This window comes from Limulus polyphemus, unplaced genomic scaffold (assembly GCF_000517525.1).
Source record: "Limulus polyphemus unplaced genomic scaffold, Limulus_polyphemus-2.1.2 Scaffold4112, whole genome shotgun sequence".
Classification (NCBI taxonomy): domain Eukaryota; kingdom Metazoa; phylum Arthropoda; class Merostomata; order Xiphosura; family Limulidae; genus Limulus; species Limulus polyphemus.
Window position 1 is genome coordinate 68,855 of NW_013669722.1, and position 16,611 is coordinate 85,465.

The following is a 16,611-nucleotide window of genomic DNA, read 5'->3' on the forward strand; positions in this document are numbered from 1 at the left end:
ATTGATGTACTGCACTATTGGAGAGGGTGAATTCCAAATTGATGTACTGCACTGTTGGAGACGGTGAACTTCAAATTGATGTACTGCACTATTGGAGACGGTGAATTCCAAATTGATGTACTGCACTGTTGGAGACGGTGAATTCCAAATTGATGTACAGCACTATATTCCTCATCATTAGTTATTGTTTGAGAAGTATCATTATACTCCCCAGCTTTAGTTATTGTTTGAGAAGTGTCATTATACTCCCCAGCTTTAGTTATTGTTTGAGAAGTGTCATTATATTCCTCAGAATTAGTTATTGTTCTAGATGTGTTATTATATCCCTCATCATTAGTTATTGTTCTACAGGTGTTAATATATCCCTCATCATTAGTTATTGTTTGAGATGTGTTAATATATCCCTCATCATTAGTTATTGTTTGAGATGTGTCATTATACTCCCCAGCTTTAATTATTGTTTGAGATGTGTCATTATACTCCCCAGCTTTAATTATTGTTTGAGATGTGTCATTATACTCCCCAGCTTTAATTATTGTTTGAGATGTGTTAATATATCCCCCATCATTAGTTATTGCTTGAGATGTGTCATTATATCCCTCTGCATTTATTGTAGACTGTAGATGTACCATACCTATTTCCCAAAATTACCTTTTTGCTATATACTGTAGAAGTGTGATACTTATTCCTCAGTATTTCTTCTCTACTGTAGACCGTAGAAGCATCATTGTGAGTACACTGTGTACGAGTGTTATAAAGTTCAGTAACACGCTTCGTTTATATAAGTCTGGAATGAAAATGAGGGTGATAGACAATTCTTTATGTTATGATGTAAGAGTTAGTATTCTACCTCCCGCTTTCGATGTAAATATTTATTCAGAGGTGATCTGGGATTGAGCAGGATTGCGCTTCCCACAACTGGTATCGAAACCCGACTTTTAGAGTTGTGTCTCACCAACATAAAATCATATATTGAAAATTAATTTCACATAAATAATTATGATAAGTATTTTAACACCTTCTTATTCCTCCCAGCTTCACCCAGAAGAGAGAGAGAGGTATACCTTTCAAATACGATCGAGTTATCGGATCACAATTATCTGTCTTTACTTTTACCACTTACCCCTGATGAAAGAAAGTCCAGTTTCCTAAAGTGTTCGGGTTATTGGGAACCTTTTCTGATTCTAACTTTATTTTGTTGATCCTGCGTGGTGTTAAATATTACGAGATTCCTAATTTATAGAAACCCCAACTCGTCAACACTTATATTAATTCTCATTGTTTTAATGTACACCAAAGCCATGTTCCTTGTGATGTATACAAAAACTTTTGGGTATTTCTTAATTAATTCATTACGTCAGAAGTCGAACTATCTAGTTAAACTTAGGAATTACACTTTCGCGAAACAAATTATCGCGTGACAAATATACCTGAACAACATTAGATACAGTTACTAAGCATTTTCACTTTGTTCTTTTTGTGAGCACAAAATTTATTCCCAGATATGCTAAAACGCTGTATCTTATCAGTGAAAATATCTACTCGGGTAAGTAAATGTGATCTGGGGAATAAAAAAAGTTTGTATTTTCTATGGCAAAGTTCCTAAGGTTATTTGCCGCCGTCCCTAATTTTTGAACTATCTCATAAAGGGAAAGGCAGCCAGTCAGGAACTCCATACCGCCCACCATCCATGCACAGGTATTGACTGTAACTCTCATAACGCACATACAGCTTAAAATATGGGGAATATTTTGTAGTATCGCACGGATTCTAACCCGACGTACCACAGAAATCCAGAGCTCTACTATTGAAAAAAGTATTTAATTATTATGATATGCTGTAAGGTCTTTTTCTACTTTTCGAATATAGTAAAAATGCTGCATGAAAATAGACTAGAAAGGTCTAAAAATCTAACCTTTTAGTAAACAACTGAATCAAAATAACAAAGTGATCTTAGAGCAACCAATCAACGATATTATCAAAAAAAAACTGCTCTGGAAACTGCCAAGTGAATGCTACGTGAGGCCTTAACTCTTTCAGTACTGTTGGATGATATTTGCCCCAGCGTATATTTGTGCAGGATTGATGGGACCCACATATCCCATAAAATTATATTTAGCATGCTCTCCAGTCATTTTAGTGTATCCTAGGTCATTTATACCCACTACTAACATTTCTATTTTAAGAATACAAAAGTTGTACTGCATAAAAAGGGTTAAGGTTTGTGTAGTAGTTTGTATAATAATAAATACGAACATTTTGTTGCACTTCGTATTAGAATAATGAAGTTTATTACGATAGAAAACCTAATGGAACATTTAGTTACAGTTTAACTATTTACCGCTTAAAGTCTGAACTTATCAAATATGCCCTCCAGTAGCACAGCGGTATGTCTGCGGACTTACAACGCTAGAAACCGGGTTTCGATACCGTGGTGGGCAGAGCACAGATAGCCCTTTGTGTAGCTTTGTGCTTAATTTCAAAACAAACAAACAAAACAAACTTATCAAATGATATCAAACACGTCAGAATTGCTTTGTTCTGAGAGAACCAATTATAAGCTAGCATATGTGATACTCTTTATTGTCATAACACGTATTGCTACCTATTACATAAAGGTTGTTATTTTCATACATTTAGATATTTCAATGTAAGCAGACATCTTTAAAATTTTATCATCTAACCAGTTTTAATCAATCACCATTGAATTACTTCATCTAAAATGATTAGTATCTATATTTCATTTTCTAAGCCTTCCCAGAGTTTTCGAACCTCAGTTCCTTTTGTTTTTTCAAAAAAGATGTCATCCATTCGTTGTGATTGTTCCTCCGTGAAATGATTCTTCCAGTCTCCAATTATTCCCTTTCTTATTATATTTGGGATATTCCCAGATGATTGCTCGGAGTTCTTTAGGCTTTTAATAACGTGTTTTAGTCCTTCTGGGACGTTTGGGTCATTTGTTATAGAATCAAGACCTTTGTGAAAAAACTCGTTCACACTTTGTTCATGAGATTTTCTCATATAGTCAAAACTGCTGTAGACTAGAACTCTTTTCAACAAGTCGTCGTCATTTTCTAAGTTTTCTGCGTATTCAATGCCAAGAAACTTGGCTATCTTCAACACCGCAGTTCGCATGTCCATTTTCATTTCTTCAAAAGTAATAAACAAAACATTAGGATCATTTCGATGTTCATACCAAGATAACAAGTGGTCAAAGTAATCCCCGTAGTCTGTCTCACCCCGGATAAAAATCTCAAAAAAGTCGTCGAAAGTTCCATCCTGAAAGTGGTAACCAGGAGAATTTTTTGTATGATAATAAAACGAAACGCAGCAGTCTTTGGGGTTTCGAACAACATAAATATACTTGGCCTCTGGAGAGTAAGGCTGAAGGCGAAACGGTAGGTGGGTTTTTATGGCTCCTGGACGTTTCATGTGTTTTGCAGAATCGGGACCTGTCATTTCTAAGAAAGGAGTTGCTTTTTGAAATTGGAGAAAATCTGTCAAAGGGATTCCTTTGTTCAAAATAAGAAGAACGATGTTCTGCATCCAGGTAGTTCCACACTTGGGATATGTAACGATGAAAAGGTCGTCTGCTCTAGGTTGATACTGCAAAGCTGCTCGAAATATATCGGGGGAGAACATGGCAGTCAATCTGAAGCCATCTACATCCTGGTATGCTGGCATCTTCTGAACAGTGTAAGCTGAGAAGAAAAATATAATATCGTAGTTATCAATGTTACCTACGTACTTTCGTTTACTTCATTATTGAACTTTTTATAGAATTTCTAACAGAACGATTTGACATTGTGCATGTAGACTCTTGACCTCTTTCACCCCCAGAAAATATAATTCATGAAAATCTAAAAACATTCTAAACAATAATCTAAAATTTATATTTTGAAAATTTGAAAAAGCGGGGAGATGTAAGTTGATATTCAATACAGGAATCTACTTTTATAATTTGGAAAATTTTCAGTTTTGTCCCTTCCCCACACCATATGGGAATCAAGGGGTTTCAAGGGTTCTCAGGATTAGCTGCACCAACTTACATGAAAATTAAGAAGTTAAATGATTATTGAAAACAATATATATATACATAATTTTTTGCACGGTTTTGTTATTGTGAATTAACACATGTAATTTACAAGAAGCCCCCCAGTGGCACAGTGGTATGTCTGCGGACTTACAACGCTAGAAACCAGGTTTCGATACCCATGGTGTGCAGAGCACAGATAGGCCATTGTGTAGCTTTATGCTTAACTTCAAACAAACAAACAAACAATTTACTAGAATATAAGTGAACAATTACGCCAATTAGGCCAAAAAGGAATAGCATCCAACATACACAAGTAGGCCAGACGAAACAATCTAGACTTTAAACTATAGTGAACGAGTTGTAAAAAGTTTCACAGTGGAAAAAGCACATGAAGAAGTGGGACTCAAATAGTGGCAGACTTCACTTTTATTTGTAAGATTTGCACGTGGAATTAAGTTAATTAAAAATTAACGGTGGATGCAGACACCCATGCTTATGATATACCACATTTAGAATTTTCTATCCATCTTCAGTAACCATTTATTGGGAGGTAACTGTTCGTCGCAAAATAGAAAACAATAAAGTATAAGAAATATAAAACGGTCCACTAGAGGAGGTACGTAAAATATAAGTTCCTCCGTAATTTCAAATTATACATTTTCCCTATATAAAATATTACAACGATACAACAGTATTATTTTTAATCACAATCAAATTATAAGTTTATTTAAAATAAAAAAGGAACAAACATGCGATTATTTTATTTCGTACGTCATTTCCGTCACAATTTAGGCAATAAATGAAAACAGGTTCAATACCATTTCCTTTTTCCTTCTATCTTTGTTGCAAGAAACAATAATTTGATTGTGTGCCTGCTGAAAAGCAAGACTGTATGATGATAATAATAAAACGATTTGTTAATTAACATGCAATATCTTATCAACCTAACTAACATCAACACAAAAACCTGAAGAATGAGTTGAAATACCACGTATAGTTGTTTTCCACCCTGTTTGAAAACAGTCTTCCTAATATTTTCCTTGACTAATTTAAATGCTTGTTTGTTTCAAACTTTTGCACAAAGTTATCTAAACGAGGGCTGTCTGTGCTAGCTGTCCCTGATTTTGAATTGATAGCCTAGATGGAAGGCAGCTAGTATATGCCACCTTGTAAACTCTTGTGCTACTCTAATTAAGTAGAGAAACTTAATCATCCCTTTTATAACACACACAATCAGCCTAAAAATGTGGTTGAAAAAGCTACATGTGTGTTCTATAGAAGTGAATCCGGCAAATCTATTGTCTACATATCTTGTTCATACACCCAAGTATTAAGTTCACCAGTGAATACGAAAAAGATAAGCAACTAACATTTCTAAACCTCCATATCACAATAATATATATACACAGTTTAATCCAAAAACCCCAGAAAATCACTCATATTCAACAGTACATTCCCTGGAACTCGGCACATGAAAGAAAATAAAACCTCAACATACTGGAAAACCTAATAAACACAGCCACTAAACTTTAGCTCACCTGACAACCTTAATTATGAAGCCTAGAAACTAAAACAAGACTTGATCAATGTGAATAAATTTCCTAAAAAAAACTGTCGAAAGAATTATTCAAAACCACAGCCAAACATACAATGGACAGCCAACCCACAATCCAAAAGTCAATGTATCAAGTAACAACAAAACACTACACTGCTGCATACCTTACATTCCAGATACCAGCAAAAAAAAATTACTAACATTTGAAAAAACAACAACTTATATCCAAATATAACATTTCAGTAAACACTAAATTCATTTAAAAACTAGGTACCAAACTAAAATCTAAACTATGTAAAAACGACTCTGACAAACACAATATGAACATCATTTATAAAATACAATGTAACAACTACCATGATTTCTATATCGAAGAAACAAGTGAAAAATGGAACCAAGATTCAATAAACACAAAAATCATCTTCCCATGTTTTTTGATCATTGTATCTCAAATAAACACAATATAACCATATAAAATACTAACATATTAAGCAAAGAAACCAATATAACTAAATGACATACTAAAGAAGATCTGATACAAGAACTTAAATCCACATTGAACCAGCACCAAGGAATACCTCTATAAATATCCTAATTATTGGTTAATATTACGTAACTACCATATATAATAGATTAAATATATACAACGCATCCTACAATATTACACATATAGTTACTGTCGTCTCCCCAATATGGGATCAATAAAGGTCATTTTTTGAAATTCATTTGTAACCTGATGATGACTTACGGAGATCGAAACGCTCTTACTTGTTTTGTGTTTTTAAATAAAAGTATTTAATACCCATAACGTTATTTGCAAAAATTAGCGATGACCTTGAGCAAACATCTGGCGCACATGCGTAGACGGATGCCACCCAGACATTCAGGAAAGTGACAGGCTAGAGTAGGGGAAGGGGCCTATGGTCGGACGCGATTATAAGGCGACTATGAATTTTACAGCCTAATTATTAATTTAAAAAACATCGCCTTATAAACAGGCCAATGCGGTAAATATATTAATTAGGCTTAAGGTTAATCATCTGAACTAATAAATAAAATAAGATAAAATCATTTGGTTTCTCAGTATGTAAAGACCGCCAGGAGTACTATCTGTACTGCTATCATTATACACAAGGATGACTGCATGTTAGAGACAACTGAATAGTTTTTCCAATGCAGATTTTCTAGTTATCTTTAATTAAAAAAAAAAGAAGCTAACAGTATGCGCTTACATTTATTCTGGTGAAACTTGAAAATTTTGGAGTAATCGATAATGCTTATTATATGGAACTAAATACAACTTAAGTTCACACAAGGTCATAGGTAAAAATTGTGCGTAATGCCTACTGTACCCAAAATTAAATGTTTTAAGGTTTTTATTGAATAATTTAACTTTTAGTTCACACGGTTACAGATTAAAAAACAAAAAATAAAACGATCTATAGAAATGTACAGTAGACGATATAACCAAGATTTGATAACTCGCTTTATGCTTCATTATACATAGGATAACATAAAATTTACTTACCCATTTTCCTTCTCTAGAATATATATATTCTAGGTTAATGTTACCGTTTGTAACTTTAAGATTAGTGTGACGAAACTCTTGGAACTTTCTCTTTTAGCCCCGCCTATACTAAGATAACACGAATCACATGATGTCGGGTATCACATTGCTTTAACTTTCCGTGACTTACAATACAGTTTCGATGACGAGAAACCCACTTTGAGACTAATAATGGCTGGAGACGGCTTGAATGGGTAATGAAGAAAAACTTTAATATAAGTTTAACATAACAGCAAACGTACAACGTTTCGACAAGGTTTTGTCATCATCAGGTACAAGTAATTTACACTGACACAGATATATATATATACAGTATTGAACAAAGAAGTCACATGACCGGAACTGTTGTGAAACTTAGAAGAGGTATCTAGGCACCCCGGAGTATTGGTTTAGAGTAGGGTTGTTTTGTTCAATTAAGATGGATTCCTTGATTTTTCGTTTGTTTATGTTGGATTCTTCCTTAGACTGATTTGAATCCCCAATCACAGATATTGACATGACAAAACTTAGAATTAGAACCCACCACCTTATCTATTTTCTGATACATCAATAAATTTGTACACTCACCACAGATGCTCTTCCCAACTCTTCATGCTGTGCAGTTACTTATTTACTCATTCTTACTTGTCAATGGTACATGTTTATAAGTACTAAAAAAAGACCATTTCATGACATCTTTATGTCCTATTTCACCTACTTTACTACACTGTATCTTATAAATATTTTCTGGCAGGGTTGGGTTTGTTATATTATTTTCATTCCAGGTGTGAAAATGGATCTTGTTAGGGATATATCTGTGTGACAGACTTTTCAAATTTCTGTTAAAGGTATACAAATACTTTTTTATGTACAATGTGCTGATGATTAGGTTTCCTTTGTTTTGTGGAATGTTTTGGGTTTGTTTGTTTGTTAAATGTGTGTTGTTCGTGTTTCTTTAAATTTGGTATCAGTCTCTGTAACTATTGTGATTGACTAGTCATAGCCGGAGTCAGACTGACCTTGTAAATTCACAGACAAATCTTCAGTAAAAATACTTTATTAAAAGATCAGATTTTTTATGGACATTGGACTTCTCACATTTACACACACACATGCTCAATGACATATCATGTACTTTAGTATTAAATTAAAGAAAAAAGAAGTTAGTGGTAGACAGTAATCGTAGTTATACACTATGATATATATCTGAACTCAGTATAACACACACAAGAGTTTTAGAAGATATTTCCAATCTTTTTTGTCATGTGTCGAACAAATGAGAAACTTCTGCCAGATAATACTCATTGCCACCCAACAAGCAATTCAATAAAATGAAACTTTATTGTCAAACTCTCTCTCATTTCAGGTCACATTTTATATGAAAATATTAATTTATATAAATATGATATTTAATATTAAAAAAACTGTGTTCTTTATTAAATGCTGGATTATCACTAACATTTTTATTGTTATTTTAATAATAAAACACACACACACATTTATAATCAGCCAATGAGATGGCAGTCGTGTCAATAATTAAGGGGTTTAGCCAATGAAATTGACTTGGCACTTTTGAAAAGACCTCATTAAAGCTCGGTCTCATCTATAACATTGTCTCACGATATGGACCCCACGGACTGTGTTATAATTTTAACATTAAAGTTTTGAATAATAAAAAAGTATCATCTAGATAAAACAATATTTATTAGATTACTGACATAATTTAAGTTGTAAATTTGTAGCACCTTTACACGGATTATATGAGACCACAATTTTAAGTACTAATGCTTCAAAGTTATGGTTTAAATACTGAAAACTGGTGAGATATTGGAATAGGTCTAAAAATTTAGTAGTTAATAACCAGTTAGACCACTGAATAATATTTGATAAATGTGAGGGTTATCCAAACATCTAAAGTATTTTAGGTTATCAATGGTGAGTAAATGGCAATACATCAAAACCAAAGAAAAAGGCTTAAAGCTTGTTACACAACTCAAGTTAACTGCAAGATAAATATGAAAAAAAATGTACATGCAGTGAACTTGATTTCCATAACAAGTATTAGTGTTACCTACTTTTATGGTTATATATCTAACTGTTTTCTGCAGTTGATATGTCTCTCATTACTATAACTCTTGTGTTCCTTATACATTTTGTCATGTATTTATATACACATACGCAAAGGGTTGAGTACATTATATTAAAACAATGTTTAATATGTAAGTCACTACGACAAATGACAGCTCATATAAAGTAGTGGTGAAACCCCATGTACCAGAACTACATTTTGACACTGTTAGGTATTTTGTAACAATGATGTCACTGAAAATTCATCACTTTTTGGAAGGGTATGGAATAGTTCCTTCAAATGCAAAATATTCATACATTTAGACCATAATATAAAGATGTGTTCAAATTGAAGATTTAAAATTTTCAAGATGGGGATATCTGTTTTTATTTTATGGTATTATAAAATATGAATCAGCTTGGGACATGAGAACCATCCAGGAAGAGACTTGCAACCATTTTACTTCAACCATGGTAAGCAAAGTGCGTCTTCTAATAGGTCAGAATAAACAAACGTAAAGGCCCCAGACAATATATTTAAGAAGAATCTCTACCTGGAAAAGTGAAACAACTCACATGTACAGAAGTTAATGAAAGGAAGACCAACTGTACAAAACTGTATGAATGATACATACCCAAAGAATAAATGGCAGTACCTGGTGACACTCGACAAAGCATACTTGATGCCTGTAAAAAGTCTTATGCTATTTTAAATTAGTAAATGGGTGAAAAACAATTCCAAAGGGGTACAAAACATGTCACTACACTTCTTGGAAGGGGATCCATGATCATCACAGAACACTGCACCATGAGCAAATTAAGGATCAGGAGAGTGGAAGCAAAGATGAACTCCGATTATCAATAAAATCAATTTTCTGGACTCTTCATACTAGGCAGAAATACAAGTTTTGTATAAAAAAATGAGGCCAAGAAGGTATGGGTTCACCATGATAAAGCATCCAGTCATACCTTCTATTCAACTGTCATATATCTTAATCATGTGGAGAATGAAAGGGGTATTCCACACAAAAACATGACATTTCAAATCACTAAACACAGCCTTTTAGATTTCTTTGCAACTTGTCTTTGTACACTTGACAGATTATGAAAAGCAAACAAGGAGTGAAATGCTTTGAACACAACAGCCTTATGACAGAGCTTTTTGCAAGTGCACTATAGGGTAATGTTAAAAAGGCACAGTCATCCGATAGGCAGATGAAGCATGAAAGGATAGACGTTAAAGATGTAGTGAGGCTCCAAAATCATTTCAATAAAATGTATTCAACCTATGTACAAGTAACTACATAATAAATTTTTAAGGTTACTTACAGACAAAATTATTAAAACATACTGACATCACTTTTTGACTGTAGATTTCTGCAATAAGCTAACATCTTTTGTATCCTTTATTAAATATAAAGCCAGAATCTAAAATCTCTTCAAGCTTCAGTCAAGAGAGAAAACTGTTCATTTTCTCTATATAAACGGAATGAAACTTAACAGCAGTATAATGCAATACATGTTCGATATTTACTTAATTTTCACTATGTTCATACCTAGTCTCACATTTACTATACGTCTTTAAGTTAAAATTTATATCAATAAAAACAAGGTAATTGATATTTTTGTACTTACAATGGCTTAAAAAAAAATTGGAAAAATAACTAAAAATGACTTTGAGCAAATCAAATTTTATGTCTAATACCATACTTGCTATGAGACACTACCTGGTATACAATCTAACATGTCCCAAAGAGCATTTGGATAAATCAAACATTTTAATTAAACAAATCGTGTATCTTAAGCCTAATATTCCAAAATCTTTTGCTTCAAAAGTAGATAAAATGTGGTTTCTTTCAGAAGAAAATCTACTGTTTCTATATTAATATATATCAAATGTAAATAGCTGAAGCTCATTAACCTTAGTAGGGACAGCGTGAATCTTCTTGTGGCGTGTATAATTTCCCATTCGGCTGAATGATGCACTGCAAAGTTCACATTGAAATGGTCGCTCTGAACCCACAGAAGTATCGTCATTGATGCTGGTTGATTTCAGACTAGGAGAATTCTCAAAACTTTTCACAGAGTCTAGAAACAGAATCAGGTATCAGTTAAGTGTCTTTGTATTTTTAACCCCTGACCAAGTGTCTCTTACATTTTTTTTTACATACCATTCACTACTAATGGGGTCCACATATTGCATCATATTTTACCAGTATGATCAAATGTTATGAATAGAGGTTTCATGGGTACACAATACACACCCGTTAAAAGTAAAGCAAGACACTTTTACTTCTTTCAACATAGAACCTAATCAACAGTTATTTAACTATAGATGGTATACCTTAGTTATTTTCACTTTTATATGAAATGTAACATTCCTCTTTGTTGACATGTCCAGTTGAAGCATTTATTGGTAAACACCTTTGTTTGATACAAAGAAAATATCTAAAAAAATACAAAATGTACCCAAAGCTATCATTCGATTGTTTTGTGCCGAGTTAATTTCTTGCTGATATTTTTAGCTGTCTACAGTTTCATATGTATATTTGTTATTGGATAGGTTGAATTCATTACTATAATCCTCCCGAGACTTTATTACAACATCGGATAGTTGAACTTCAAATAAGTTTTAAAGGCTTTGTCCGAGTATCCTCTTATCAGTTTTCTTTTGATTTCTTTAAAACAGGTGGCCTTTCTAATCTTCCACAATGTATAATCTTAGTTTGTTTGTTGGAAGATTCTACATTTCCAATACAAATCTTAGAGGTTTTTATTTATCTGAAAAACTATCCCATAATTGTGGTTCTGATTAGAAAGCTTTCATGCCATTCTGTTTTACCACTTGTATGAAACAAGCTGGTCACAAAAGAAAGAGAGGAAATTAAACCTGAGGTGCCAAGGAATTATCATTATTGAAAGAGGTCAGCATAAAATGTTAAATAATTATGTGTTATAAACACAAGATGTACTTCAGCTGACTTACATTTAGTTCTGCGAAAATGTTTTTGTTTATTGATATTAATGTGATGAAAGAGATACTCAAAAGGGATGTTTATAATTCTTTTTTAAAATGGAAGACTCCAGAAACAAACACTTTATTCTACTCATTCAGTACATAATAAAATGACACTTGTAAGTACTTACAGAGAATATTTCAATATGAATCTTTCATATTTAATAATAGTTTACATTTCACACAGTCAGTTGTGTTAAATTTCTTATATTTTTCTACCCTTGCCCAGCTCTTGCAATTTACGTTGTGGGTAAGTCTTTCTTGTTTCTCCATTAGCTGTATAGTTTCCTTGGCCTTCTGTTCAATAACAAGTTTGGACTTTCACAGCCAGCCTTTCCCTTCTTTTCTCCACTTTATCTTCCTTATTTAAACATTTCCTGGAAGCTCTGATGTTATGGTAAGTATTATATAATGCAGAGTGTCCTCTCTCTCAAAATACTCAAAATCTCCTTTACCTGATGCCTTCAAACCTTACTCTACAGATGGTATAACAGAAAAAGAGGCCACGTTCAAATGGCCTTATTAATAATCCATGATATTGCTTATGGTATCAAAGGTACCTTCAACATGTGGGATATGAAAACAGCTCATCAATACAAGTACTACTCTGCAGAGAGATGGGTACAATCTTAATGAATTGACAGTAGCTACTTCTTGTCAACTTGAACCGGGACCACAACCTCGTTGTCTTTTTCATTCAGGATCAATACAGTTTTTTTCATTAATTATTTTTAGTGATTTTATATGTAATTATTCGTGAGCTGCAAACAGTGTCCATACTGATAAGTACTCCTTGCTAACCACACTATATACTTATTAGCTATTAGAATTTACAGTTTATATCAAATTAGAATATCCATGCATCATGTTCATATTGTATTAGCAAACACTGCAGGGCTGTATATTGCCAGAATTGTAGGCAGTTCCCTACAACCTCCCTATCTTTCACAAAATGGATTAATACTGATGTCACAAGTCATCAATTTCGTATTGGTTTGGTTGTTATTAAGCACAAAACTACACGATGGATTATCTGTGTTCCAACCACCATTGATATCAAAACCAGTTTTTAACATCATAACACTAGAGATTTGCTGTGCCACTTTGGGCAAATTAACAATTAGATAGTGAAAATGATAAAAATACATCTATTTGTGGAAGAATCTCATGTCTGTATATTTATTCTTAAGAGCTATTTGCATGACAGGATGTACTCCTGGTAGAAGGCTTTTTTTGAGATGAATAAATGCTTCTTAATAAGTACAAGATATAAGGTCTGCATTGATGAGTGTTTATTTCCATATTTTAGAAAGGTTTGTTTGTTTGTAATTAACCACAAAACTACACAATTGGCTATCTGTGCTCTGCCCACCACAGGTATCAAAACCCGGATCCTAGCATTACAAGTCTGCAGACATACCGCTGTGCCACTGGGAGGCATTTTAGAAAGGCTATATATGGATGTCATTCACCTTCTTCTGTCTTTTTTTTCTTTATCAGGCTCTTTACAGTTATGGCCATTTGCTCAGCAAAATATTTGTGTTGTGAAAACCTATATGGTGCAGTTATTAGTTTCATGTTCCAATTTCTTGCAACAATTTTGTAATCTGAACTGGCATCCAATATTACATCTTTTTATCCTTCTCTGCACAATTGCTTCAAAACTTTCATAAATAGCTATATCCCCCATGTTTCTGCCAATGAGATTTGCATACCACTAGCCTTGAGCTAACTCACACCTAAAATGTTTAATGTGAATTGACATCCTCATGCAAACAATAGCACTCCACCAACAGGAGGTCAACACAACCTCCACATGCAGTAACTCCCCTTAAGCATTTGCACTCACAATAATTTCATTCTTAGACAAGGCAAGATGAAAGTGTACCTGAAGGTGGGGGTCAGGTGGGAATGTGTGAGGAGGTGAGTATCTGTAAGAAATACATTTCTAGATAAAGACAATGTTAACTTCTAGATGATACTTCACTTCTTCACACAGAACAGCTAGAATCTCATGATGAATTGGTGGAGGAGCCAGTGATTTAAACCTAGATAACCTTCCTTCAGAAAATGCCTGAAGACAAAGCACATGGAGCTTTACACCTGATGGCAGGGGCTTCACAGGAGTACACTAATAGAAGACAGCATCTCATCTTGACCAGGATTTTACCTTTGCCCAGAGTATAAATGGGGTATAGGCAAACAAACTCCAAGTGTCACAAAAATGGTCAAAATAAGAACATAACTATCTGAGCACTTACACAAAAATGGCCAGTAAGTGAAACATAGTTAGGGCACAATCAGACTGTATGGGGTGTGCTAACTTAGACTCAAATGGGCAGACTCAGGCTGCAAGAGGAAGGCACACCAGCTATTTGAGGGGTGACTTACACCACACTGACAGTGTCACCACTGCCTTACTTCTGACTGTATTGTGCTAAGCCCAGTCAGAAAGCAATTCTACTCTCCAATGGCTAAGAACTGGTAAGTGGCAAGGGTCTCCTGTGCTCCACTTCAGGGGGGGGGGGGGGGAAGAAAATGTGTGTTGGGAATTGAGTAATTTTGTATACCATGAGGATATCTCTAGTGGTCTTGCAGAACACCCCATCTCAACAGCAGGCACCGGTAGAGTCAAGGTGAATCTGTTGATCACTTTCTGTTCCCCTGGATGAGGAGGTGTCCTTTGGTAGAAACAGATGATGGTGGGAGATAGAAGAAAAAAGATAGGAGAGAAAGAATGGTCACCCTCTTGGGTGGCTGAAGTCTTAAGAAAAGACCAAACTAGGTAGAGGAATAAATAAGTGCAATGGAATAGAGTGCAAGAAGCATCAAGAACCTAGATCCATGAACAACAGTGATTACAGGTGAGAAGGAGAATGAAGTAAGTCTTGAAGAAAGGTGATATAGAGAGCAAGAAGCCAATGGCTCAAACAGGGCAAACCACATAAAGTTCCCAATCAGGCATAGGAATCAGTGAAGAAGAAAGGATCAGAATAGAGTGGAGAGAACAGGGAAAGAAAACAACCTATGTTAATGGGAAAGATGAAAGAAGTGAAGACCAACAAAGCATGGTCTAACAACCAAATGAAAAAGGCAAAAAGGTGTGTCACAGTAGGAAGGCTGGGAGTAACAGAGCAGCAGATGGACCAACAGTGAAAACTCACCACTTCTGTTGATAGGCAAAGTCAAAGGACAACAGTAATGGAATAAGAAGGCTATGAAGGGATGATATCCCTGAATGAAAAAATGACATGTGACGTTGAAGCAATAGCGAGGGAATAGTGAGTAGGGGAAGAAGTGGTCCAGATGCCAATCAAAGAAGTAGAAGAAACCAGGTATAAGCTTACCAAACAGGCACCACCAAGAGGACTCAATAAGAACTGTTGCATATCCAGGTAAGGATCCAAAGGAGAAATCAAAGAAGTGTCAAAAAAGCACAAGAACCATATGCTAACAGAAACTACAACAGAGAGACCTACAGTTAATAAAGAATGTAAACTAACTACATTCTTCTGAATAGGAGTCAGGAGAATGAGAATAGCTAATAGCTAGTAACTGTACAGAAGAACTTCTGAGAACAAGACAAACCACAGCATACAGAGAAAGAAAAATAACTTGAGGAAGATCATCTGAGGGTAATGTGATAAGTAGAATACAAAGTCTGTTAATATTTTGCTAGTTTTTAAAATCATCAGCAACAATGCAAATATCAGGAGAAGGAGAAAAATAAGGATTCAAGCACTGAACCATTTAACATGACACTAGCATTCTCAGGTATAACAGAAATACGTTCATGATTTAAAATAGAACATACCTGAGAGAAAAATGAAATGAGACCACCATAAGTTTCTTCAGGATTAGGGCTAAGAAATATTTTAGACAAATAGATCTGAGCAAAAGACTGATCTTATTCAAAATCTTGAGAAAATGGCAGGGGTTATTCAAACCAGCAGGGATACCAGCAGATCATCTGGCATTAACAGCCCTAATATGTTGATTGATACTGCATAAATAAGTCTTCTACAGCTGTAGAAGTTCTGATACTGTTAGAAATATTTGTACCAAATGTGAATCAAATGTATGATGATGGAAATGTAAGGGATAAAAAAAAGGATCCTGGTCGCATGTTTGAGAAATTGAAAATGAAATATCCCTCTGCATTGGATCTACCATCTGAGAGTGAGATTTATTTGGCAATCAATGACTTAATTGCAAAAGAAAAACAAGCAGCATATGGCCAACTTTCAACTTGTATATGTTTTCCAGATGTGCTTTCAAATATCATCAATGATATTCTTGATGTAAATGAAAAAATTGCATCAAGGGCATGCTATGCAGTGGTCCTGGAAAGATACAAGATGATAAAGGAGGCAAACTCCGTCGAAGAGTTC

The 16,611-nt window shown here is 34.3% G+C and overlaps 2 protein-coding genes across 3 annotated transcripts in view; both read right to left on the reverse strand.

The window, feature by feature from the left end:
• LOC106470605 (zinc finger protein 252-like) overlaps positions 1-16,611 on the reverse strand; it is a 48,257-nt gene that overhangs the window by 18,267 nt on the left and 13,379 nt on the right. For both annotated transcript variants that reach the window (XM_022399230.1, XM_013931167.2), the window contains exon 4: positions 11,126-11,292. In XM_022399230.1, the coding sequence (XP_022254938.1) occupies positions 11,126-11,292 (167 nt within the window). The remainder of the gene's footprint in view (positions 1-11,125; positions 11,293-16,611) is intronic.
• Positions 2,568-7,352, reverse strand: LOC111088606 (sulfotransferase 1C2-like). The gene is made up of 2 exons (XM_022399231.1): positions 7,120-7,352; positions 2,568-3,701 (listed from the first exon to the last, which is right to left on the reverse strand). Exons 1-2 carry the CDS (start codon positions 7,121-7,123, stop codon positions 2,734-2,736), a joined length of 972 nt encoding a protein of 323 aa, XP_022254939.1. The 5' UTR covers positions 7,124-7,352; the 3' UTR covers positions 2,568-2,733.